The sequence below is a fragment of the Dipodomys spectabilis genome, unplaced genomic scaffold, assembly GCF_019054845.1.
Source record: "Dipodomys spectabilis isolate Male_0828 unplaced genomic scaffold, ASM1905484v1 ptg000163l, whole genome shotgun sequence".
Taxonomy (NCBI): Eukaryota; Metazoa; Chordata; class Mammalia; order Rodentia; family Heteromyidae; genus Dipodomys; species Dipodomys spectabilis.
Genome location: NW_024870840.1, coordinates 11,214,462 through 11,241,747, shown reverse-complemented (window position 1 = coordinate 11,241,747; position 27,286 = coordinate 11,214,462). Strand labels below are relative to the sequence as shown.

Here is a 27,286-nt window from a genome sequence, read left to right as displayed (position 1 = left end):
GGCAGATTATGGCACCCACAAGAAGACAATACTTTGTCCTGGAGATATAAACATTGGCCTTAGATTAAATGGGGATGAGGGGAAGGTTGGAGGAAGGGTTTGCAGAGGTGATACCAGGTGGTTTAACAATCAACGGTTTCAGGATTGCGCAGATGGGGCCTTACTGTAGTTATTGACACCTGGCAGGTAGTCTGGCCATTACTCCATTCCAAAATGGCTGTAAAGTAACTGGGAAGAGAATGACTCAGGACACAAATAGATAATGGAGAAGTCTGGAATGCCTAACTTTTATCCTGTTCCTAGTTAATTCATGGGCAAGGTAAGGAGTCAAAGTTTCTCTGCAAAATAAAGCAGTTTTTAGTACCTCTTTCAAATTGACATGTAAAACTGTAAACTGTACATATTTGCTATGGATAACAGGATGCTTTAAAATAAATAAATAAATATATATATCATGAGATAGTAAATCCAGATAATTAATAAACATATTACCTCACAGTTACCATTTTTATGGTAAGAACATGTAACACCCATCCACTCCAATTAAAATTTTCAACTATTACTGACATTAGCATAGTACAATAAATGTCTTGAACATATTCCCTTAACTATAAATATGTATCCTTTGACCAACCTCCTCTCCATCTTAATTACCCACCCTCTGTTCTGTACTTCTATGAGATCTACTAGTTAGATTCCACAGGTGAATGAGATTATTCTGTATGTATCTTTCTGTGCCTGGCATGACATATCACCTCATTCCTTTCAAAATGGCTAAGGTTAACAAGTCTTGGAAGAGAGATGAAAAAAATGGAACTCTTCTACACTATGAGTGGGGATATAAATTAGTATGGCCACTGTGTAAAACAGGAAAACTTAAATTACACCTACTATATGATTGATGTACTATCTGATCTAGCAATCTTACTGCTGGGTATATAGCTAAAGGAACTGAAATCAGTGTGTTGAAGAGATATGTGTACTTCCTGCAGAACTATTCACAGTAGCCAAGATGGAGAATCAATCTAAATCTCTTATTAGTGGATGAATTGCTAAAATGACCAACTACTTAATTCACACCTGTAGTTCTTTATACTTTTAAATTTGTGTTTCGGATAGAGAAAAACAAATGGTTTTGCCTTGGCCTGCTTTGACCTATGATCCTCCTACCTTTCCCTCCCATGTAGTTAGGTATGGCACCATCACACCTAGCCCCTTTCTTTCTTTCTCTCTCTCTCTCTCTCTCTCTCTCTCTCTCTCTCTCTCTCTCTCTCTCTCTCTCTCTCTCCCCTCCCCACTTCCTCTCCCTCTCCTCCCCTCTCTCCCCCGCCTCTCTCTGTACTGGAGATTGAACCCAGGGCTTTACCTAGCTGAGTTTCTAAGAAACTGTCCAACAGTTTTTGAAAATATTCATTTCGTTGTATAATACTAATAACAGTAAATTAGAATTTCAATTTTCTATAGTCTCAATTTCCCTAGTTTTCTCATTTTTTTTTTTTTGAGGATTTTAGTTTGCTTCTTGTCTAATCTTAATGCCTATGATTTCTTTTTTTTTTTGTAAAGATACTGTTACAGTTAAATGAGCAAGGTAATGAATACATTTCCTATCAAGCATTGTTACCTCCTCCTTTGTTTTTCCCCCACCATCTCTTCCCTCCCAACTCCACAACTACACTCCGTGGGTTCGATTCCTCAGCACCACATAAGCAGAAAAAGCTGGAAGTTGCACTGTGGATCAAGTAGTAGAGTGCTAGCTGGTCTTGAGCTAAAGAGCTGAGGGACAGTGCCCAGGCCTAGAGTTCAGGCCCCATGATCAACAAAAAAAATGCTATGAGGTAGGTACTTTTTCTTTATTTTACAGATTGGGCCTGAGGCTTCAAAAGGGCCGAATATTTCTATCAGTGTGACATAGTGACTGATTGAAAGAATTCTGGTTTCCTATCATCTTCCTATTAATGCTAATTGGCTCATTATGGAGAAAATAATCAAGGTTATATATTTATATTCCAGAGGGATGAAATTTGAGAGAATAATAGGTAGGCAGAAAAGAAAAATAGAAACATAGTCAAAGATACCCTAAAGGAGAGAACCAAGGGGTAACTATATTCTTAATCTGACACTTGATAAAAGCTGTATGAGAAGAGAAGCTGAAAACAAGAAAAAAAATAATTATAATAGAAAATGATCTTATGTGAAAAAGAGTGGAGAAAGGAGATAGTGTCTATGGTTCCCCCGGATAATTGGCCCTTGATTTCCATGATTTTTTTCCCTAGATGGTTTGCTTTTATTTAATACTTCTATTAGGTTTAAGTGTCTGCATCTGGTTTGCTTTGCTTATGTATAACACTTTTGTTAGGATCAATTCCTCACACGTTAAGTGGTTTTGGCCTATATAAGCTTTGTACTAGCTTCACTTGCAGCTGCTAGTCTTTCACACGAGTCCACCAGCAGTCTCCATATCTCCAATAAAGACTCACAATTTGGCCTCTTAAGTGGTGTCTTCTCTGTTTCTTGTTACTAAGTTCCCTTACAATAAGAGGAGTTTAAAAGAAAAAAATAAGAATTGAGAAAGAAGTCAATGTGACTGACCAAGTTACCATTATTAGTCAAAGAAACTTGAATTTCCTAGCAAACTTGAAGAAAAATAATGGTTAGACTTCATGCAAAACCAATTAAATCAATCTAATGGCAAGTACAGGTTCTCCTTGACTTACAGTGGAGTTATGACCTGATAAACCTTTGTCTGGTGAAAACATCAAGTCAAAATGCATTGAATATTTATTGAATTCACTGAATATTTACTCTGCAGAGCAGCATGGCTTAGCACCATAGTTCTCTGTAGAGTATTGCCACTCGTGGTTGTGCAGCTGACTAAGTTTGCCATTCACTGTCACTGCATAGTCTCTGGAGAGCCTATTATACCACACATCACTAACCTTGAAAAAGATGAAAAATTCCAACTTTGCAGTCTGGTTTCTAATACATATTTTTATATTGTTTGATAGAAACTTCAGATTTTAAAAAATATATTTGCAAGCCTTTTAAAATTCCCTTAATGACTTGAATCTACCCCAGATAACATCAACTAGGTATTGGGGTAGGGGGTTCCCCACCTCTAGTATTTCTCTTTTTGGGGTCATGAATATAAGATAGGCACAGGAAGTAAACTCCTGGACTTTGGGATGTGTGTAGGCAAATGTTAGGGTTGTGGTCAGTCTGATCTAATGAAGAAGAGGGAAAAATCAGAATTGAGTTTAAACACTTTATGCACTGTAACATCTATTAATTGATAAAATAATTTTCAGTCTTGCCTTAGACCATTTCTACTGCTAGAACAAAACAAATGAAACTGGATAGTTGCAAAGAAAAGAAACTTATTTTCTCATAGTTCTGGAGGCTGAGGACTCCAGTATCAATAAGCTGGCAAGTCTGGTTGTCTGATGAGGACTATATTTTATAAGATGGCACAAAATGCTCCTTCCTCCACAGGAAAGGACCATGTGTTCTTTCATGGTAAGGGACCGACTTCCTCCATCAAGCATTTTTATAAAGGCACCTAATCCCATTACAGTGATTTTATCACTAGAGGCCCTACCTCCTAAAACTGGTGGTTAATTAATAGGCTGGTGGTTAATTTTCAATATGCAGTTTTAAGAAATAAAAACATTTGAAGTACGGCAAGTCTGTGTGTGTGTGTGTGTGTGTGTGTGTGTGTGTGTGTGTGTGCCATTCAAGTTATATGCCAGTAGAATATTGCTCATCTTCATTTCTCTTTAAACAGAAATCCTTCTGTCTAAATTCATCCGGAAATATGAGAAAGCTGGGAGCTGGTGGCTCATGCCTATAATCTTAGTTACTCAGGAGGTACGAGATCTGAGGATCACAGTTTGAAGCCAGCTCATACAGGAAAGTCTGTGAGATTCTTATCTCCGGTTAACTACCAAAAAGCCAGAAATGGAGCTATGACTCAAGTGGTAGAGTGCTAGCATTGAGCAAAAATACTCAGGGACATTGCCCAAGCCCTAAGTTCAAGCCTCAGGGCCAGCATAAAAAAGGAAGGAAGGAAGTAAAGAAGGAAACAAGAGAAAATAATTGTTACTGATACTTTCCACATATAAAACAAGTTTATGTTCTATCCAAAGCATGGAATACAAGTCTATTTTGTGCCCAGATTGCTACTGATAATAGCAGATTGCTAATATGTTTGTCTATTTTATTATTCAGGTTTTTCTTCCACATGCATAAGAATATCAGTAGATGCCAGTTTTTCGCATATCTTCTTCCCTGGAGCATTTGTAGGCAGTATGCATAAGAATGAATAGATGAAAACTTCTGTGGAAAATTTTCCTTGAAAAATACAATTTCCAGAAAGTACAATCAGCATTATTGCTTTAAATATCATTACAGACTAAACTTTGAAATCTAATCTCATCTTTCCCATAGGAATACTTCTTATTGATTATACCAAGTAAAGTTAAAATTCTTCAGTTAGTTCTGCCTCTAAATCCAAGGGAACCTATGTGTGTATATAATGAATAGTGTACCTAATATATGACTCTGAAGGAAATCATTTTACTTGCTAATCTTACCTGTTGTGCAGTCCTAGAAGATAGTTGTGAAAGTACAATGGCACATACCATTTTAGATTTATTCACTTACTCACTAAGCATAGTTGAGTGATTACCATATGATGGGCATCTTTTATATTTAAATCTATGATTTAATTACAAAAGGGACTAAAATATGGATTCTATCCCAAAAAGAATCTTTAAGGAACTGTGAGACTCAGCTCTAAAAATACTATGTAACTTTTTTTTCCCTGATGGAGTTCATTGATCAGACACCCAGGAGCCATCTTAGACCTCTTCTTTTCTCAACATTCATCTCATCTTTAAGTACTATCTATATGCCAATTACTACTAAATTTTTCTAGCCCTAACTAGTTCTCTGAACTTTAGAGTAGCCAGGGGCAATGGGATAATAACAATAATAATATGGGATAATAATAATAATATAGCAACTTTGTATTTCCAACAATTTCTTCAATTCCTTTCTATCTCTCACACCCCATATCCAGCCCATCAGAAAATCTTCTAGGCCAACAGCATTCAAAGCGTGATTCAGGACTCCTTGACTAGACTATGTCAGAAAGTCTGTGAGGATATTAGTTATTTCATAATAGTACAAAGATATTTTTTCTACATGAGAACTAAATGGAGTTTTTCAGAAGCCCTACAATATGAGTTGTTTGAGCTCTGATGGTTTTATAAAATACATTGGGATTAATTTTTGTGTTGTATGTGTGTTGGTCCTGGAGCTTGACCTGGAGCTTGTGCACCATCTCTGAGTTTTCAAGGCTAGTGCTCTACCACTTGAGCCATAGCCCCACTTCTAGCTTTTGGGTAGTGAATTGGAGTCTCAGGGATTTTCCTTCTTGGGCTGGCTTCAAACAGCAATCCTCATATCTCAGCCTCTAAATAGCTAAAATTACAGATGTAAATCACTTGTACCAGCTCGCAGGATTAATTTTAATGTATTAAATAGTAACACATATGACCCACATATACAAAAATTCTTGATAATTCAATAATTTTTAAGAGTATAAAGCTAACAAGATTAAAAATTATTCTTTTATTTAAAATTACATCTTGAATTGTGCCCCTCTTACTATTTCATCTCTATTACTTTTTTGGGGGGGGGTCTGGTTGTGGGGCCTGAACTCTGGGCCTGGGCGCTGTCCCTCAGCTCTTCAGCTCAAGGCTAGCGCTCTACCACTTGAGCCACAGCGCCACTTCCGGCTTTTTTCTTTTTGCTCATGTGGTGCTGAGGAATCAAACCCAGGGCCTCATGAATGCAAGGCAAGAGCTCTACTACTGAGCCACCTTCCCAGCCCTCATCTCTATTATTTTTATAAAGTCATTAATATCTTTTACCTGGAGTAATATCTCCTCCCTTGTTTTCTGGCATTGACCTTAGTTCCATTATTGTCCTTTGGCAACTCAATAGCTAGTCACATAAATCAGATCATGTTCTTTATATGCTCAGCTTTCTAAGCACTTCCCATCTCAGAGTAATGGTGCATGCCATATATAATTGACTATTTCTTTAACCTTTAAGCTACCTACTGCCATTTTCCACCTATCTTGTTTTACTGTAGTTGTGCTGCCTTTTCTGAATTTTACCTGAGGTAAACTAAACAGTTTCTGCCTGGATTTTTTCTACTTAACTATTATAGTTTCTGTAATGCCCTTTTCTCAGATACTTACAGTGTTCATTTTCATCCTCTAGGTTATTATGCTTAGGCTGCCTCATGAGAAATGCTTTTATTTTTGACTGTTGAATGTAAAGTAGCTACTATTCCCCTTGTCTCCTTTATGCTATTTTCCCTTATGACATTTTCTACTCCCAATGCCTTTCTTTCCAACTTGTATGGAGAATGGGAAGTATATATTTACATTTGTTTAAAAATTAAATCTTCGGGCTGGGAAGGTGGTAGAGTGGTATAGTGCTTGCCTTGTTCGCATGAGGCCTGGGGTTTGATTCCTCAGCACCACTTAAGCAGGAAAAGCCAGAAGTGGTACTGTGGCTCAAGTAGTAGAGTGCTAGCCTTGAGCTAAAGAGCTGAGGGACAGTGCCCAGGCCCAGATTTCAGGCCCCACTACTGACAAAAAAATTAAATCCTCAGTCCTAGCACCTACACCACTATCTGAATGCTCAGTAAGTATCGTAGTTTGTCAAACACGTGAGTCAATTCAATTCTAAAAGAATTTTCAGAACCTTTTCCCACTATCAACTCTGGAAGCCCATTAATATCTTTCATAACTAATGATCTGCAAAACACAATTTAGGAAGCATGATCCAGGGCATTTCATATGCTCTTTTATAACTGACCCTACCAATTCCATTATGCTTGGATTTTTCTGCTGTCTTGCACAAGTGCACACTATTGAGAAATGGAATACCCCAATTCTGAAACAAATGTGTTCTTTATTTGCTGCAAAGTAATATCTGTCCACCATCTTCTTTAATGCTCTAAGCAATCCTTTGAGTTTTATACCCATTATGATAGTGCCATTATGATTTCAATTTTTTGTACAATGAAAGATAAAGTATACTGTATATTGATTATCTTGAAAATTAAATTCTAAATCAATGTTGTTAAATGTATAAAATTGAAAAACAAGTCATTAGAAGAATCTCTGTTTTCCCATTTAAGATAGTGCTCTTTTAATATTGTCCTATTTTACATTGATTGGATTTAATTCATCACATTTGCTTAAACACTTTATTAGACACTCTAAGGAATATTAAACATTTGTTTGAGTTTAGGGGACAAATTAACTATATCCCTTCTTTCTCTTCATTCGTAGGCAGTTAGGAGATGGGATACAGGAATTCAGAAATTGAAATCAAATGTTGTATTTTTATCATTGATTGAATTCCAGATGTGTGCCTGAATGTGCTTGCTTTAACTGTCCTTTAATTAGACACATTCCAGTCACTAGCAGCTAGATAACCTATGAGGCGATTTTACCATAGAAGAGTAGTAGACATATTCATTGTGTTGACATTCTTGCTCTGAAGTGGTGGAGCACAGAAGCAACAGCAATGAGGGTGCTTAGTTACCTCCCCAAATTCACTTTCCAGTTAAGTAACTCTGACTCCTTAGAGGAGAGTGAATGAAGATGGAAGGTATAGGTCAAGAATGCTATTCTAATGGAATTCTTTCTTGCAGAAACATGACATTATAGAGGTTCAACCCAAAAGTGAGATGATAACATACCTCATTTGATCAGATAACCCTAGGTATTTGGAAATTGAGACTTTCTTGACATCAGAATTATTATAGTTTTTCAAAAAAAGTCTGTCCACCCTTCTTCATGTCAATGAATTGCACCACCATCTACTTAGTTACGCAAGGCAGAAATCTGAGTTACCCAAGACTCCTCCCTTTCTTTCTGTCTCTATATTTAATTAGCCTCCAAAGCATGTCCGTTTTGCTTCTTAATTTTTTTCAAACAATTCCTTTTCTCCCATTCCACAGCAACTGTTTAAATTCTTTTGACTTTTCTATTACAATTGCCTTTAACCTTCAGGATATCATTCAAACTCCTGACTCAGGCAATATTCTGAGCATGGAATTCCTCTTTGTGACCACCTTCCCCAACTTATCCACATCTTAGACCTCATGTAAGTCTTCAGGTCATCAAAGGAAACACGTTCTTTTGATGGCACTGGAGTTTGAACTCAGAGCATCATGTTTGCTAAGCAGATGCTCTACCACATAAGCCACTCCACCAGTTCATTTTCCCTTTTTTCTTTGTTTAATTTCAAGATACAGTTTTACTCTACACCTAGGCTGGCCTGGACTGCAATTGTTTGTGCCTTCTTTTGTCATTGGAAATGTGAGACAAGCACCAACAGTCCAGGCCATTGTTGGAGATGGTGTCTCATACACTTTCATGCTTCAGGGTAGCTTCAAATCATGATCCCCTGATCTCCAAATCTCAAGTAGCTATGATTACAGTGATTATAATCTCATGCTTATTCTTCTTCACTTTTTTGATGCATTTCTTTTTTCTTTTTTTTTTGTCGGTCATCGTGCCTGAACTCTGGGCCTGGGCGCTGTCCCTCAGCTCTTCAGCTCAAGGCTAGCGCTCTATCATTTGAGCCACAGCACCACGTCTGGCTTTTTCTGCTTATGTGATGCTGAGGAATCAAACCAGAGCCTCATGCATGCGAGGCAATCACTCTGCCACTGAGCCACCTTCCCAGCCCCACATTTCTTTATCTAGTTGACCTCTGACTCAGGATAAGATCCACGTACCAGTCAAAATAACCCTTTTCATCCTGTCTTCTGTGAGTTGCCCTTATGCACTCATATATTTCAATCATATTTGTTGTATTATTCTATCTATAAGTACATGCAAGTAACCAATGAGATAGAAATATTTATAGTAAATGTAACTGGTTAAGATGTTAGTATTTAATATACAGAGAACATTTATAAAGACAATATACCATGGAGAATAAAAGTCAAAGAATATAAATGCCTATTTTTAGAAAGAAAATGATGCATATCTAACAAAAGGAAATATGCTTAATAACACTGAAGATAAAAGAAATGAAAATGCAATGATAATATTTACTTAAGAAGTACTCAAAGCTTTATGAAAAAGTGAAATATGTCCTTATGCTTGGCAAGTATGTGGTGATGTGTGATGTGGTGATGCAGGCATCGACCAGTGGTCCCCAAGACTGATGGTGGAAATATTTACATCTCAGTATTGGACAAATGAAATGTTCAGGAAGTGAAAATTATCGGTAAAATGTATGCTCTGCAGAAGTAGTTTAATAGCAAAAAAAGAGAGAGAGGAATAAAACCTTTAAGTTAGAATTGAGGATGGAATATCAAAAACATTAAATAAGCTTTGAAAGTTAATCTTATCACATGTAATAGCAATTCATTGAAGGGTACCTTCCCTTCTTTTTTCCTCCCTCTGTGGTCCCTTACTGTCTCCAATTTTCCCTCTGCCAAATCAGATAAAGGTGGGCTGTCTAAAGAGGGTCTCCTGGCTCCCTGTGGGGAAATTCTAGCAGAAATTCTGAAGGTTTCTACTCACAGAAATCACTGCAGCTGCTAGGGCAGCTGTTGTTAAACACTGTTAAGTCTATGTGTTGTATTTTCTTCCAACCTTACTGATTCCTCTTTTCCTTATCTCTACAAATAACTAATGCATTAGAGGTGCTCTGCCAGTCTTTTTTTTGGGGTGGGGGGTGGTCAGTCATGGGCTTGAACTCTGGGCCTGGGTGCTGTCCCCTCTGCTAAGTCTTTTCACTGTAGTTGGAGATGCTGTGGTTATGTTAGAAAGACTATATTATGTTTTAACCCATTATTGTTTATGTTTTCAGTTGGGGCTCATTTATATTAAATCTTGCTGTAATGAAAGAATACAAATACTTATCCTTTCTTTACATTAAAGAAGGTTTTGTTCTAGTGCTTCATTTACATTATCTTGATTGATCCAGACAACAATTTTAAGATGTAAATACTGTATGATTTAAATCCATTTCTGTCTTGCCCCAAATTTGATTCTGTCTCCCAAATAAGTGTCAATAAATTTTACCTACAAGAATTGGCAGGAAATTCAGGAATTTGTAGAAAATAAACCTCTTACTCTTTGATTTTAGGATGCAAATGAACCAAGTAGTTTCTCAATTTTTCATTTATATAAAGGTGGAAATTGGGACTTTCGAACTAGGAAATATTTCAGAATTTAATGAATTTCTTTATAGGAAGTGCAAACAGAATTTCTATGTGTAAGTTATTTTCTTAACATTTGCTTTTTATTTGTTTATTCATTTTTGGTGGTACTGGAGTTAGAACTCAGGGTCTTGCATTTATGGAAACTTTTATGAATGGGCATTTTGATAACTGTTTTAGATAAATACTTGGAAAAAAAGAGTTGAAATCATTATCTAAAATTAATTTTTAACAAAATCTCAGGTTTAGCCCTTAATCCTAGTTGACTTGATTTGAAGCTGGCCTGAGCATAAAAATTTACAGGACTACATCATACTCAATGGCTGAGTACAGTGGCAAGTGTGTGTTATTCCAGCCAAGGAGAAAATACAGTGAGTGGACACAATGGTGAATGCCTGTCAACCCTAGGGACACTGGGAATTATAAGTGGGAAGACTGAAACCCAGGCTAGCCTGGTCCTAAAGCAAGAACTACCTCAAATTTAACCACTGTAAAAGAGTTGGGCGATGTGGCTAAAGTGGCAGAGTATGTGCCTAACAAATGTAAAGCCCTGGGTTCAATCCCTAGCACCACCAACAAAATTAGTAATAATAACCTCTATAATTTTATGACATCAATTACATTTTTCTCCAAAGGAAGTTTATGTACTTATTCTTGAACCTTCAAGTTGTCTTAAATTTATCCGTATAAGTACTTACAGTCATATTTCTGGTTTGACCCTTTATTTCTTTCTTACTGTTTCATTGCTTGGTGATCACCCTCATGGCAATTGCATTTATAAATAATTAAGGAAAATAAATTTAAATTAACATTTTTTTATTTTCAAAAAAGAAAGGGCCACATTGTTCCTATTAGGAAGACATATTTTAAATAATTACTTACAGTCTAAAACAAGCAATACAATTAGAAAATAGGCAAAAGGTAAAGCAGCATTTTGTTGTAGAGGATATACAGATGACACATACACCCATGAAAAAACCAATGTCATTAATAAACTGAAGCCACAATTATCTAGCACTACACCCCTATCAGAACAGCCAAAATGAAAAAACAGTGCCAGCACTAGATGCTAGTAAGACCAAAGAAAGTCCAGGCATTACTGGCAGAAATGCAAAGTAGTAAAATGATTCTGAAAAAAAGTTTGGCAGTTTCTTAAAACATTGAAACATTAAATTACTCTTCTAACATTTGTACTCTTTTTTTGGGGGGGGTCTGGTTGTGGGGCCTCAACTCTGGGCCTGGGTGCTGTCCCTCAGCTCTTCAGCTCAAGACTAGCGCTCTACCACTTGAGCCACAGCACCACTTCTGGCTTTTTTTCTTTTTGCTTATGTGGTGCTGAGGAATCAAACCCAGGGACTCATGCATGCAAGGCAAGTGCTCTACCACTGAGCTACCTTCCCAGCCGTAACATTTATACTCTTAAGAATTAATCCTAGGTAAATGAAAGCACATTTACTAAAAAAACCTATACACAAATACTTATAATACCAGTACTCAAAAATAGCTGAACACTGGGAACCATAAAGTGAGTGACTGTTAAACATTCATATGGATTAAATATTACCCAGTAAAAAAAGGAACAAGCAACTGATACAAACAAAAACATGGATCTCCAGAAAATTAGGACTTCCAGAAAACTGATGAGTGAAAAAAAGCCTATCTTAAAAGATTAAATAAACATGACTCCATTTATATCACATTCTTTTTTGTTGTTGTTCCTCATGTGGCTTGAACTCTGAGCCTGGGTGCTGTTCCTGAGCTTTTCAGCTCAAGATGGGCACTCTACCACATGAGCCATAGCACCACTTCCGATTTTCTGGTGGTTAATTGGAGATAAGAGTCTCATGGACTTTGCTGCCCAGGCTGGCTTTGAACCTCAATCCTCAGATTTCAGCCTCCTGAGTAGGTAGGATTACAGGTGTGAGCTACCCATGCTCGGCTATATTATATTCTTGATTTGAAAAATCACTAAAGAAACAGACAGATTCATGCTTTCCAGGAAGGAGTTAAGGATGAGGAGGAGGCAGGAAGAAAGTACCTGTGGAAGATCACAAGTGGACTTTGAGGTTATAAAATGTTCTCTCTTGATAGTAGTGAGGGTTATTTGTCAGAATTCATCAACTTTCTGTAAAGTAAAAATGTTGTATTTTATATATCTAATACTTCAAAAAGTTTACTTAAAATATTTTAAAACATTTAAGATTTATATATATATATATATATATATATATATATATATAATTTTTATAAAGCGGGAAAACCAAGCTGCCATTGGACAGAAGTGAGGTTTAGTGAAAATTTCCCTTTAAATGTAGGAACTCTTAGGGTCCTTGACTTCAATCACAGAATAAGACTTTCTGGACATGTCACAATGGTAAGAAAACTTGGCAGAGCTTTATTGAGTAAGTAAACAGGCAGGCAAGTAGACAGACAGACAAAAAAGCAGACAAATGCACAAAAGGGCACACTCTAGCAGAGTGTGGGTGCTCTCATGCTGAGAGACAGTGACAGAGAAGAGACACACATGCATGCTTGTGCACACACAGGGAGACACCCAGAGAGACACACTGCCCTTTGGGTTGTTGGGGTATTTATAGGGTAAAGGAAGGGAGTGTGGCTTCATAGTTATGCAAAGATAGGTGCTTTGTTTTTGCTCTAACCATACCTGGTGTTACTTTCTGAATTTCCAGGTAAGAATGCATCCTGCCATAAATCAGATCCTTATCCTGTTATCTGCATTGTGGAGCAGGAAGTGTCTTCAGTTTGGGGAAGCATCTTTCTCAGGAAGGCATACATCTGTCAGACAAGGGTTCATTCTTGGGGTGAGGAATGCATCCCTCAGGAAGGAATGCTTCTTGTTGTCTCTCTTTGAAGCAAGGATGGCACTTCGGTTTCTAAATACCATATTTCTGAGTTGCCTTCACAACGCCTCAGTTTCCTTAAATTATCCTGCTTCATTTCCCCTCAAATAACTTTTGTTCCCTTCATCTTAAGGGAGGAACATGGACAAGCCTTAAGCTTGAGTCTTTGAATCCCTGGCAGCCAATTACCATGCCTCATTTTCCCTAAGCTACCCTGCCTCAAAGCCCCATTTTGAGAAGTTGAATCTTGGAGTCTTTATTGGAGCACTAGTGGTGTGCAGGCAACCAATTGTTATAAAGGACTGCAGCAGCAAATACACTTAACACAGGAAACAGGCCAGAGAAGAAAGAAAGAGCAAAAACAATACTAGCAACCAATTCACCTCCAATGGAGAGCTGCAGTGGGATGTCATGGTGACTGGAGAACAGCCAGGAGACAGGAAACTATACAGGAACATGGAGATACACCCTTGAGCTGGTCCAGGCCTAAATAGGGTCAGGCCAGGGGGAAGGGTCACAAGAAACTCCCAGACCTAGGGATTCAGGTATGCCCATCACCTGAGGGAGGGGCTTCACCTTCCCACACCATGAAGACAAGATGCCAGATCTTAAATGGACATACTCAGGTACCAGCAGAACTTTTCCATCTAGGGATGATAGGCCTTAATCTTCCATATACGGTATACTTAGCGGCTACTCAGAGGCTAGAGATTCAAGCTATTTCAGGAGTTAATGCAGAATCAGAGCATTCTCAATGTGCAAAGGCTATGACATCTGTATGTCTCTGAAGCAGAGCCCTCCTAGCTCATCTTGAGCTAGGCATCTGCTTCTTTCACCTCTGTGCTTCTCAGCAGTGGGTGGAGAATTCCCTCCACCCAGCAAGAGACACCAGGATGGCTGTAAGAAATTACTTAGACTCAGCCTCCTTCCTGTGTGTGTGTGCGTGTGTATGTGCGTGTATGTGCATGTGTGTGTGTGTGTGTGTGTGTGTGTGTGTGTGTGTGTGTGTGTGTGAAAGAGAGGGGGGATTGTTAAGCTGATGAAATTCATAGTTGATCTCGTTGTGATAAGTGCTATGGTTCTGTGAGACTTTCCCACTGGGGAGAATTAGGTAAAGACCATATGAGCTCTTCTGTATTATTTTTTACAAGCTGCATCATAATCCACAATTCTTCAAAACATTTTCAAAACAATATTTTAAATTTAAAAATTAAGCTGTTATTTCAAAAACAGCAATGTGCACATTTCTTTGTACAAATTTCTTTCACCCACACACTAATACATGCTTCCTATTTTGGTTGTTCAGAACATATTTCTATAATACTTTGCATAATTACTTCCTGCTGTTCTTTAAAATGGACCAAATCATTTTATGTATTTTTAAAAGATACTAAAACAGGGGAAATAAAACTCATTTTCTTACTTATTTTGAATTTGACAGAGCATCTCTGAAATATTAATGTATAAGTATTTGAAATGCTTAATTAAAAATATTTTTTAGGCCTGGAATGTGGCTCAGTGGTAAAGTGCTTGTCTAGCATGCATGAAGCCCTGGGGTTCCATTCCTCAGTACCACATAAACAGAAAGAGCTGGAAGTGGCGCTGTAGAGTGGAAGAGTGGTAGAGTGCTAGCCTTGAGCAAAAGAAGCTCAGGGATAGTGGGCAGGCTCTGAGTTCAAGCTCCAGGACTGGCAAAAAAAAATTCTTTTAAATTTAATTTTACTGTAAAAGTGATGCACAGCTACATATGTAAGGTAGTGAGTACATTCCTTATCGAACTTGTTACACCCTCCCTCATTTTTCTCCCACTTTCCAACTCCCTCAAATTCCCACCCCCCCAAATTGTAAAGTTTGTTTCCAACATAGTGTCTTGTGAATATAGCTGTAGACAATCCTGTGTATTACAGTGCTGGGAGAGGCTTCTCTGACTGTAAATCCAAAATGCTCTCCAGTTTTTCAATATCAGCTTTGAGTCCAAACTTGTTTAACATTTTTATTGAATAAAATTAGAACAAACCCAAAAACATTATCATTTAATAGTATATAGTTTTTCCAATGCTAGTTTGAATAACTTGTATGAGAAAACTAATTTATAACAAGAAACATGTATTATAGATTTTCCATTTTAAAAACTTTGTAGTGATGCCTATATATGTTAAATATGAAAAATATACTAACGGTCTTGTAGTCTGTCCCTTTTAATAATAGCCACACATATTTTAATCTATATCAAATCTCTATATAAATTGAAAAGAATCAGGAGAAACAACAATCAAAAAAGGAAGAAAATGTCTTACCTAGAAGATTTAATACTAGATTCTAGTATTAGATTCTATTTGTTTCCATTTTCTACACATTTTTATTTTCTTTCAAAATCTTTTTAACAATGCCGATATTTTAAAAAATCACTACTTCAGCGGTGGAGGGAGCAGGAGATGTGAAAGGATGGTAAGGAGAAACAAAGGAGGAGGTAACAATGCTTGATAAGAAATGTACCCATTACCTTGCTCATGTAATTATAACCCCTCTGTATGGTATTTTCACAATAAAAGAAAATCACTACTTGCCCCTCAATGGACAAATGTATCAAGAAAATGTGGTATAGATACATAATAGAATCCTATGCTTCCATCAGAAAGAATGGCATTGCCTCATTCTCAAGGAAATGGAAAGACTTAGGAAAAAATATATTAAGCGAAGTAAGCCAGACCCAAAGAAACATAGGTTGTATGTTTTCCCTCATTTGTAATAGTTAGAATATGCCTATAAATCTACAAGTAAACCCAATGGATAATCAAAGATAAAAAAATTATACTTGGACATGATAAATGAAACAGGACTCTAAAAATTCACACAGTAAGGTCAAAGGAGGATATTCTTAGGATAGGCTCACAAAGACTCAATAGCTATGTGCATGTGATCATATAAAATGATGCTTATCAAAATGAACTCCAAGAAGTGAAAACAAGAAGCTTTTTATTTTATTTTGTGGGTTGATTTTTCTATTTTTCCCCTTTTGTCCTTGTTTTTGACTTGTGTACCTTTTGTCTTGCATGTAAGTTTATCTGATTTGGGGAAGGTAAGGGGAAACACAGAAATGGTGGAACAAAAGGGTGAACTAATTCAGCAGTGATTCTTACTAGGCACTCTGTTGAGCTATAAAAGTTATTGGAGAGGAGGATTGGGGGAAAAAACTGGAAGAAAATGAGGGAAAAGGTGACACTGTTCAAAAAGAAATGTTCTCAATACCCAACTTACAAAACTGTACCCTCTCTGTACATAACCTTTACAAAAATAAATAAATAAAAACATCATTACTATCAATATAGTGCAGAGGAGGAAAACAGCTTGATATAAAGATGAGGAATTAAAGATCAGTTTCCCAGGTGCTACTGTGAGACCAAATCTGCACCTCAAGTCTGCAAAAGGGAAAGAAAAAGAGGTGCTTTTAATTCTATTAAAAGCTTAATATGACAAGTCCAAAGGGCCTAGAAGAATGTCCATTTCTCTTAAGTACTCAAAAGTTACTCATGCACATTCACTTTAACTTCTCTGTGGTCATTATATACTTTCCTGTATATATTTGAACTATGTATAAGCTATATGTATAATATATAATGCAGAAAATGGCATTTTTGCCTATCTAGAGATAAAAAGTTCTATACCTTTAGAACAAGTCTTAATTATATTAATATCATAGTCATCACTCATACATACACACATATTCATATGCACACATACTTCACTTTAATTTTTTTCATTTTCTTGAAAAGAAATATTGTTTTTAATTTGTATGACATCTATCATGAAAGTATTATAATATCTACCTTCACCGAATGATCTGGACTTCAAATCTTTCTCTATACTTGTTCTGATCAAGACAGAGTATGCAAGAGAATTTGACTTTGAGCTCTATCACTTAAAAAATAATAAAAGATTAAAAAAGAGAAATGTGATCCAGGCATCAGTAGCTCATGCCTGTAATCCTACCTACTCAGGAGGCTGAGATCTGAGGATTACAGTTTAAAGCCTGTCAGGGCAGGAAAGTCCATGAGATTCTTATCTCCAGTTAACTACCTGAACAGTTGGAAGTGGAGCTGTGGCTCAAGTGGTAAAGCACTAACATTAAACAAAACAGCTCAAGAACAGCGTCCAATCCCAGAGTTCAAGGACTGGCACAGGAAAGGGGGAGGGGGAGGGAGTAGAGGAGAAGAAGAGAGAGGAAAGAGAGGAGAGAGAGAAAAATGAAGACTCTGAGGTGAATGGATCCCAACAGTTTACATTTTCTCCCTCATTAAATACAATTAGGATAGTAAAATAAGCAGAAACTTAACAATAAATCTATGTAACCGTGGCAAAATTGAGAGTATTACTAGCAGAGGTATTTGGGAAGTTCTGAAGGATCAAGCAAAACGTTGTAAGATGTAGACAAAACCAGGGCAAGAAATCCACAGTGGGAAGACATCTCTGGAACAAGCGAATGTCCTTGATATATTTGCTAGAATCCTGGAACCCCAGTGGAATAATAGCAACTGAAGAATGTCAGCACTGCATAGTTGGAGCAATAGGCCTTTCCATTTGCTCACCAGATGATAACTTGTCCAGATAAGAGGGGAAGTCTGCCTAACTCCTCCTGTGAGAATTGAGGCAGGAGAACTTATAGGGCAGTGTCTTAGGTAATCAAAGATAGTTAATCAATTATGCCAGACACATGAGGGAAATTCACAACCAAAAATGAGAGAAGCATAATCAATGAACAAAGAAAATAACCCCTGAGAAAACAGAATTAACACCAGAGTAAGATTCCAATCAGTTTCTTTAGAAAGATTTGAGGGGTTATTAAACTCATTAAAGTTAAGAAGAGGCTTTTTGAAAATGGAATATTTAGCAAAAAAATAGAATTATTTGACAACTAAAAATAGGACCATCATATAAAATGTTACAGTAAAATGTTTAAAAGGGTTTTTTTTTTTTTTTTACCTTTTCTTACTAGTTCTCTGATATTTTCTCACAGCCTAGAGCAGTGCTTGACACATCACTATAAATATAATGAACACATTAATGGAAGTGCTATAGAATATTCCCCTGAAGAATACTTGTAGAATAGAAGACAAGAAGTCTTTAGAGAGAACTGACATCTGCTTACTAAGAGCTCTAATAGCAGAAAGAGGCACAGCAGTAATTCAGAGGTTGGGGTTAACATAGGAATAGACAGACAAGTTATCAATGGAAATTGAACAAAGTCCAAAAATCTATACTTAGAAACAAGTTGATGTTAGGTGAAATGAATCCAAAGATAAGGACTCAATTTGTTTTTCTTTCTTGCTATTGTTTCTATCATATTTATAAGGTGATTTCTTTGTTGCTTTGTATGTCTCTCCTCCACAGTATAACCCCTGTTTTCACTTTATTTGATGTCGGTATAATTTGTGGAGGGGAAGGGGAAAAACAAATTGTTTAAATAGGGATACAGGTGGACCCATTGCAACAATGAGATGTACAAGACATTATGTCCAAAAATGAACTTTATAACTTTGGTTGGGAGGGAGGAGTGGGGACTGGATGGGGGAGATGGGAGGGCAGGGATCGTAAGGGGAAACAAAGGAAGAGACAGCAATGCTTGATAAGAAATGTATTCATTACCTTGCTCATGTAATTGTAACCGCTATGCCCCTCTGTACGGTATTTTCACAATAAAAACTTATTAATAAAAATAAATAAATAAAAATTAATATATGATAAATGTGACATTTCAAATCAGTGGAGAAATGATGGTAGTGATATGGTAAGGCCATCATTTTGGAAAAAAAATACTTAGAATTAAATATTTCACCATAAATTATATACCCAAAATATTCCAGGTTGATTAAGTTTCCAAAAGTTTCCTTTTTGGTTCTTAACTTTAGTTTTTACTGTCTTATTCACTGTCTTTTAAAAAAGTATTTAAGGAAGTACCTAATTTTACTCCCCCTGAATTGATAGGACATTGCTTTATACTGAGAGAATTTGTCACTTATCCAGAAAGTTGGTCATCTTCCTATATTTCTATTTGCCACTAATTTTCTGACCTCCAGTGATTTTCTCTGAGACCTCATTTTGAACTTTGGTGTTGCCTGGCTAATTTAATATTACTATTGACTTTTGCTACCATCACTTTTTCTTGAGCTGACATCAGTAGAACCCTCTAGTCCTATTTGACATTTTATTATGATGTTGAAAAGGCCCCTTTATAATTAAATTAAGTGATTTCGACTGATTTAAATCCACTTAAGTTCAAGTAAGTGGATTTTTCCAATGTCCATTTGTTAAAAAAATTTGACAATAACCGAAGAAAAACCATAAAGTGAATATTTAAAATTTATATTAAATTTGGAAAGACATGTCACATTATTGAAATTTTATCTCATTTGGGAATTATATGTACTTATTGTATTCATGTGTAGATCTCATATGTGGTTTTCTATAATACCAAGACATTACTGAAGTTGCAGCAGAATATATTTCACTTTTTAATTTTAATTTTATTTTATATTATTGTAAAGAAGGTGTACAGAGAGGTTACAGTTACATAAGTCAGGTAATGACTTTTTTATTGTGAAAATACTGTACAGAGGGGTTAAAATTACATGGGCAAGAAAAGCGTATATTTCACTTGTATCTATATGTAGCAGAAAAAAAAATATATATATTTTTTTGTCGGTCGTGGCCCTTGAACTCTAGGCCTGAGCCCTGTCCCTCAGCTCTGCAGCTCAAGGTTAGTGCTCTACCACTTGAGCTACAGCACCACTGTAGGTTTCCTGATGGTTTATTGGAGATAAGAGTTTCACGGACTTTCCTGCCTGGGCTGGCTTTGAACCACAATCCTCAGATCTCAGCCTCCTGAGTAGCTAGGATTACAGGTGTGAGCCGCTGGTGCCCAGCAGAAAAATATTCTTATGATAACAGGTTCTGATTAACAAATAAGATCCATAGCAAATATAAGAAATACATCCAGCTTCCTGTGCATCTAACAAACAGATACCATGGTCCCTTTCAAGCAGTCTCTGTCTAAGATTGGGCTGGTTCCATGGGTGTGAAACCAATGCAGTCACAGCCAGTTCTGTGCTCAGAGGACTGAGATTTACTGCTGCATCTAAAATTCTTAATGGTTATATGTCTGAACTTGTGTTTTTCAGTAAGGCATATGGGTTATAATGGAATCTACCCTTGACTTGGAGTTGCTGATCTTTGTCTTACATCCCACCATATCTCTATCTTACACAGAGGGATTCTTGGCCATCAACTCCCCTAACCCTAGTACCACCACTACTCCCCACCCCAGCAACCGCTGACATAGCAGTGAGAGCCTGAGTGTGGAGAGGGTCAAGGTCAGGAGCACTTAACTGATTGCAAAGCAGAGTCCCCAGAGATGTGTAAGAATTTACTCTTGTGCTGTGATTGTCCCTGTGCCCATTGGAGTAAGACATTAATAACAAATTTAAAAAAAGTTAAAAATACCACAACAGATCAAGATAGAGATCATGGAAAACACTGTTTGGAAGAAGTCCATTTTTCCATGTTTTGCTGGTTCCAATAACTTTTCGTGGCAGGTCCTGAACCTTTATAGGCGTTGCAGTTTGTTTAATTTCAGTTCCTCAGAGACATCCTTAACCACTGTCTTGTATGGATGAGAAGCTTTTTTTATGAGAAGGTTTAGAAAGTAAAATAGCTTAAGCTTTGTAGTTCTCATAGCTCTGGAGTAAACACTCACCTGTTGCTGGAGCAGAAAGACAGCCAGACAAGAACCAGTAGGCATGGCAAAATCCAGTAAAGCCATGTTTAGGGACAATTAATTCAGAATTTTGGAATTTTCATGTGTGAATAGCATAATACTTCCCTTGATTTTTTTCAACTATGAAAAATGTGGAGAACATTTTTAGCTTATAAGTTTGATAAAAACGTGCAGAAAATTGGTTGTGGCCCCTGAGATGCAGTTTTCTGATGTGTGCTAAGTTAATATGTGTGGGTTCAAGTCCTTAGGAAAGTAGATGTGAGGACTGGACCACAGGGAGGGGGTTTTTTTAAAGTGGATGAGCCACAGTGAACACAACTCCAATTGTAATTCAGTGAACCTGTGTCAACACTCTTTTTCATACCTAATGGCTTAGCAGAATTCCATTTGAGTAGTTAAAAATGGATTCATATCAAAGTTTAAGAGCATGTTCTAAACCCATCCTCTTTAATCTCCATGTTTAGTATTGCTACTATCCATTATTGTTTCTCCTACTGCTATTTATAGCTCTCCAAAGGCAAGGCTCTTTTAAATCTTGCCTTTGCCTTTTGTGTTTTGAGATACCATTCACATGTCCCTAGATTTGAGCACATGAACCTTCTTTCTGATGTATGGCTCTTTGGCTAACTCTTTATGTAACCTTGAGCCTCTTTTAGCCATTGCATCCTGTTCTGGTTATGGTAGAGTAAGCAATGCTATCTGACATAACATTCAAACCCAGATCATAATGGCTTAGCATGAAACAAGTTTACTTTAACACTTCCTAAAGCCTTTTGAGGGTTGCATGACCTTCTTTTAATTTGCAGCTACATCATCACAGTGAGAGAGATAGAGTTTACTTATACCACCAATTAGTTGCAGTTAGTTACATGACCCAATCAAATGCAAGTGAGACTGGGAAATAAAGGCAAAGCTACAGATATGGTTGTATTGAGCATGAAAATGTTGTTTAAAATGATTCTTTTATAGGACAAGAGTTGCTAGAGCCAGGAGTGATGGCAAATGCCTACAATCCTGCTACTTGGTGGCATACAAAGTCTCATGGTACAAGGTCAGATAGGAATTAGTGAGACCCTTACCACACTGCATCTGGATACATTCATGGACATAGTGTTTCATGTCTATAACCTATACATACAGAAGGAATAGGTAAGAAGTCTGTGCTCCAAGGCTGGTCCCAGGCAAAAATGTGAGACCTATCTCTGAAAAAATAATGTCTACTGTCTTGTTGCATGACCATACCCTGTCTTGGCTGGAAATCTATAACATCTCTCAAACTAGTCTCCTTTCCTACACCTCAACCTATAAATCTATTCTTTAAACTGCTAAAAATTTGTTTATTAAAATACTAACCAAACTTTGAAGTACTCCTGTTTGGAAATCTTCAGTAGTCATTTAACATGTTCAGGTTATTCTTGTTTTTTTTTAAGTAGTCTTTTTTTTTTATTATTGTGAAAATACCCTACAGAGGGGTTACAATTATATGGGCAAGATAATGAGTACATTTCTTATCAAGCATTGTTGTCTCCTCCTTTGTTTCCCCTTCCCATCCCTTCCCATACCCTGCTCCCCCACACCCCCCCTGCCCTATCCCCCCCCACCAAAGTTGTAAAGTTCGTTTTTCGACATAACAACTTAAACATCTCATTGTTGCTTACTGTGGCATTGAGGCCCCTTTATAACTTGGCTTCCGCAACTTGCCTGAAATTCACCTACCTTCACATACACCACGACAGCCATACTGATCTATTTGCAGCTTTGTCTTCACTTTCTGTATTCTGTTTTGTCTGCCTTTCACCAGTGTTCATCAAGCTTCTAATGAGCTATGGATCAACTCCCAGGGAAGCCTTTTCTGATCCTCACCCTAACGTAGAGGCCCACCTTGAAGTTCCTTACATTTTTGGCTGTTGCTGACTGTAGCTTCTGTACTGTGCTGACAGTCATTGTGTTGTTGGTCTTTCCTCCCTCCTTGACTACAGACACCTAGAGAACAGGGAGAATGTCTTACATTTTTATTCCTATTGCAGTGCTCATCATTCTCTGTAATTTAGTGTACAATCAGCAAATATTTATAAAATGAATTAATGCAGAAAAATGTCCTATATAGAGGTCCCATATAAAAATATGTCTTGTGTGTGTTTATTTTTGTTATGTTTGAGTAATATTGTTGTGGTTTGAACTCAGGACTTCTCATTTGCTTGGCAGGTGCCTTACTGCTTGAACCATACCTCCAGGATTTTTTGGTTATTTCTTAAGACTAGCCTGGGCTAGTCTGCACTTGAGTCCCCCTATTTTTGCTTTCTGTTGTAATTAGGATAATATGTGTGTGTCACTACATAAAGCTTTTCCTTTGGAGATGGTGGGCTCATGAACTTTTTGCTAGCTGGCCTGGAACCATGTTCTTTCTGATCTCAGAGTCTCAAGTAGCTAGGATTATAAATATGTGCCACTGGCATCTGGCATTTTATTGCAATTAGAATTCTGGGTGGTCTAAGTTCAGAGCATATTTTAAAAACATTTACAAGGAGATCACATATATCAGTTGGCTTAACTTTTACTTATAGGAGGAAACAGTATAGCAAATTGTTATCTATATATAATAAAACAAATTATAACATAAAATAATAAAAAAAAAACCTAGAACAATGATTATACCCGTGTTTCTATTGGAGCCATGGTCGTAGCTTGTGCCTCTGTAATTGCTGTTCCAGACTCTAGTGGAAAGGGCAATGAATGTAATATTGAGATTCGTAGCCCCAAGGACATACATTTCATGAGAAACCAAACCTGACATTAAATCCTGATCTTTCATACTTCAAAAGCAACTGAATTTTGCGTGAGTTCTAATTGGAATTCTATTACCAAATTGATATGTCATAATAATAAATGACTTGTGCTCTCTTCTATAATAATATTTATCCCTCTCAACCTCTTTCATTAAAAATATTGCAGTGATGAAAGAATAAAGCATATTGTGATGATTTTATACCTTGTATTTTAAAACATTCTGCAAAATGCAGATGTCTTCCACTCAGTTGCTTTAGATTATATACTAACTGGTATCTACATAAAGATTAAATTATGATGATTTGGAAGAGGCTAGACATTTGAGTACAGTGAGTTACAAGATAGTGAAAGCAACAAAAATATTAGAAAATTAAAATCTTTGTATTATTGAGAAGGTAAATGTATAATAAACTTTATCTTGTTATATAGAGATGATGTTTGTGATTATTACAAGAAATTATTAATATTTTAATAATATTAATAAAAGAATGAAAAGTAAACAGGTTGATTCTTGGGAAAGTTATGCACATCTGTGAGACAGAAGGATTTCAGTGGTTCCAAAGGACAAATTTTTAAAACTTCATGTAAGAAGAAAGAAGTTGGGTACTATTGATAGAACAAAGATCTACTATAAGGAATAATCCTTTATTGACAAAGGGTGTAGATTATATCTGCCAATATTCCACGATTTTTACTTTTGTGCTTAAATTGACTTTTCTGGTTATGTGGGATTAATTAAAATCCTTAAAAAAAAATCAAAGCTCACTATGAATTCCAAATAGATTCTTTGGTCCTGGAGAATATTCCATGGAACTTCACTTACTTCTGATGATTAAATTCCAGCATATGATAATTTGGGAAAATATCCAATGCCACCATTCCTTGAACTATATAAAGAATAAAAAAACAGAACTGCTTTAATTATACTTCAGTCTTGTAAGAGACCTTTTATTAGATCCTATACCTGTAGGGTTAGCAAATGCCAGATGTTTAATAAATGTTAGTTGAATGAAAGGTGACATAAAGTTGCAACTCTCTAAATGGATCATTAAGAGAAATGCTGAGTACTATATTTCTATCATGCTGTGTTGAATCGAATGAAATGCCTAAATTATAACAATTATGCCATGATTTTTTGTCATTAAATAATATGTTCACTAAGTTGAGTGAGTGTGTGGTATCTCTTTTTTAAGTACAGAACCCACAGAGTTTAACTGAATAAAAAAAAGATTAGTTTAATAGATGGGAATATAGATGGTTAAATAGATGGGAATATTATCATATTAATGATTTCATCGTGCTTTCTTATTTTTAGCCAAAACAGCGAACATCCATTGTGTCATCTCTGGATTTTCATCGAATGAATCACAATCAAGAGTACTTTGAAATCAACACATCTACAGGGTGTATAAACTTTACTTCCAGCCCTCCTGTTAGTCCACCCACCTCTTCTGCTGAAACCACAGAAGGCAATAATGAAAGACCTGACCAAAGAGGTAAACTGTTCATTTATATACCTATATATTTTAACTTTTAAAACTGAACCTTTATGAATTAAGAAGATTCAAAAATGTCCTCTTGTAAGGTATACTTCTGTTTATACACATATGTGGTAATGTAAGGAGTATTGAACATAATATTTTAACTACACTAATAGTCCTTCAAGTGTTAAATATTAAGGTTGATGATTTAATGTTGTATGCTAGTAGAATAGAAATGCTCTTTTTCCATCATAATTTATCCCTCTCCACACGTGTTATCAACTAATTAACATAGTTACTTTGAGGCCAGAGAACCATACCCAGGATATCTGGTGAGATTGGGTAGGACATTGTGGCCAAGGTGGGCTTCAATTTGCTAAATCACTAAGAATTTAGAGAGGAATATAGCCTAAGAGGAAGACTAAGGAAAGTAGCAACATCCATTAGTAAATTTTTCCTGGTTCCAACCAATCATTTTGCACTATTTTCTTTCTCTGGAGAAAGAAGGAGCTAATAACTAACTGGTAAGGCCAGTGGGACAGAAATTTGAGAAGTGGAACCCCCAAAGTCTCTTCTTCCTCTGTCTAATTGACAGGCAACTAAACCATTCAATGGCTCTCCTATAAAGGGTTGTGACTGTTAACCTAATAAATATGTTTAATACGAATTTTAGAATCCTAAAATATGGTCTACATGTGATTTTACATAATCTTTGTTCACGCTGGATATGTATCTATCTATGTATCTATACACACACACATATATATGAACATATGTATGTATCTAGCTAAGTCTTTTAATCTGATTCTACTTTTAAAAGCACTATTATAAATTTGAAAACTACAGTCAGAGAATTATTTACCCTGCAGGGGAAAAAAACAGGATTTGAAAAGTAAGGATTAATGGTAAGATGGATGTTATTGATACTTTCATTGCATTGATATTTGTAAAATGTAAAACAAAGCATGTTAATGCCATGCTGACAAAGCACCCAAGGCTTCTCCTTAGAATAATGTCCAACTCCTTCCTACAACCAGTGTCACTCGTTTACACGGTTGCTGACCAGCTCTTTACATGTAGCAGGCTCATCCAGGCCCATCCTGGCCTTGTGTGTCACACATCTGGTTCTGGGGGTTTCTGTACTTTTTTTTTTTTTTGGTCGGGCTTGAACTCTGGGCCTGGGCACTATCCCTCAGTTCTTCAGCTCAAGGCGAGTGCTCTACCACTTGAGCCACAGTGCCACTTCTGGTTTTCTGAGTGGTTTATTGGAGATCAGAGTCTCTCCGACTTTCCTGACCTGGATGGCTTTGAACCATGACCCTCAGATCTTAGCCTCCTGAGTAGCTAGGATTACAGGCGTGAGCCACCAATACCTGGCTTGTACTTTAGTTTCTTTTGCCTCCAAACTCTATCTTTAAATTTTTGTGTTGCTGAGTGTTGTTTAGGATTTGACTTAAATGCACTTCCTTGTAGAAGCCTTCCCAGATCACACTATCTCTACCTCAATGTGATAATAATAAGAAATAGCAGGATGTGGTATTGTATGTCTGTATAGAACTTGAGAGGTGGAGGTAGGAGGATTATAAATTTGACTGTGGGCTAAACTTCATAATGAGTTCAAGGCAGAGTGTAGGACCCTCACTGGAGGGAAAGAGGAAAGAAAGCAGACAAGGAGGGAGGGGGGGAAAAAGAAGAGAGGGAAGGAAGGAAGGAAGGAAGGAAGGAAGGAAGGAAATAACTAGCAATAATAAGCAAATGCTTAAATAATACTTTGTGTCAGGCAGTGTTTTAGTATATTAACTCAATCAAATCTCATGACTCTCATAGAAATTGGGTAATTTTTTTTCTGTAGATAGGAAAATACAAAAAAGATAAATTAATAATAGTCTACCCCTTAAAGACAGAACTGAAGTTCAAATCTGGTGCTAGAGTAAATGTTCATGACCATTTTTCTGCCTTGCTCATTTTTTTTCTTCTGAAACAGGTTCCTGTGTTGTCCAGGCTGTCCTGCCTTATCCTCCCAAGTGCTGGGATTGCAGACATAAACTAGCACACCTAGCTTGCTCTACTCACTTCCATTAAATAGTCCTATCTTCCTTTTCCATAGCCTTATTTACTACAG

At 36.7% G+C, this 27,286-nt stretch overlaps 1 protein-coding gene across 6 annotated transcripts in view; it reads left to right on the top strand.

Annotated features, from left to right (window-relative positions):
- Anks1b (ankyrin repeat and sterile alpha motif domain containing 1B) overlaps positions 1-27,286 on the top strand; it is a 946,206-nt gene that overhangs the window by 342,887 nt on the left and 576,033 nt on the right. For all 6 annotated transcript variants that reach the window (XM_042693313.1, XM_042693310.1, XM_042693314.1 and 3 more), the window contains one exon: positions 24,999-25,179. In XM_042693313.1, coding sequence (XP_042549247.1) covers positions 24,999-25,179 — 181 coding nt within the window. The remainder of the gene's footprint in view (positions 1-24,998; positions 25,180-27,286) is intronic.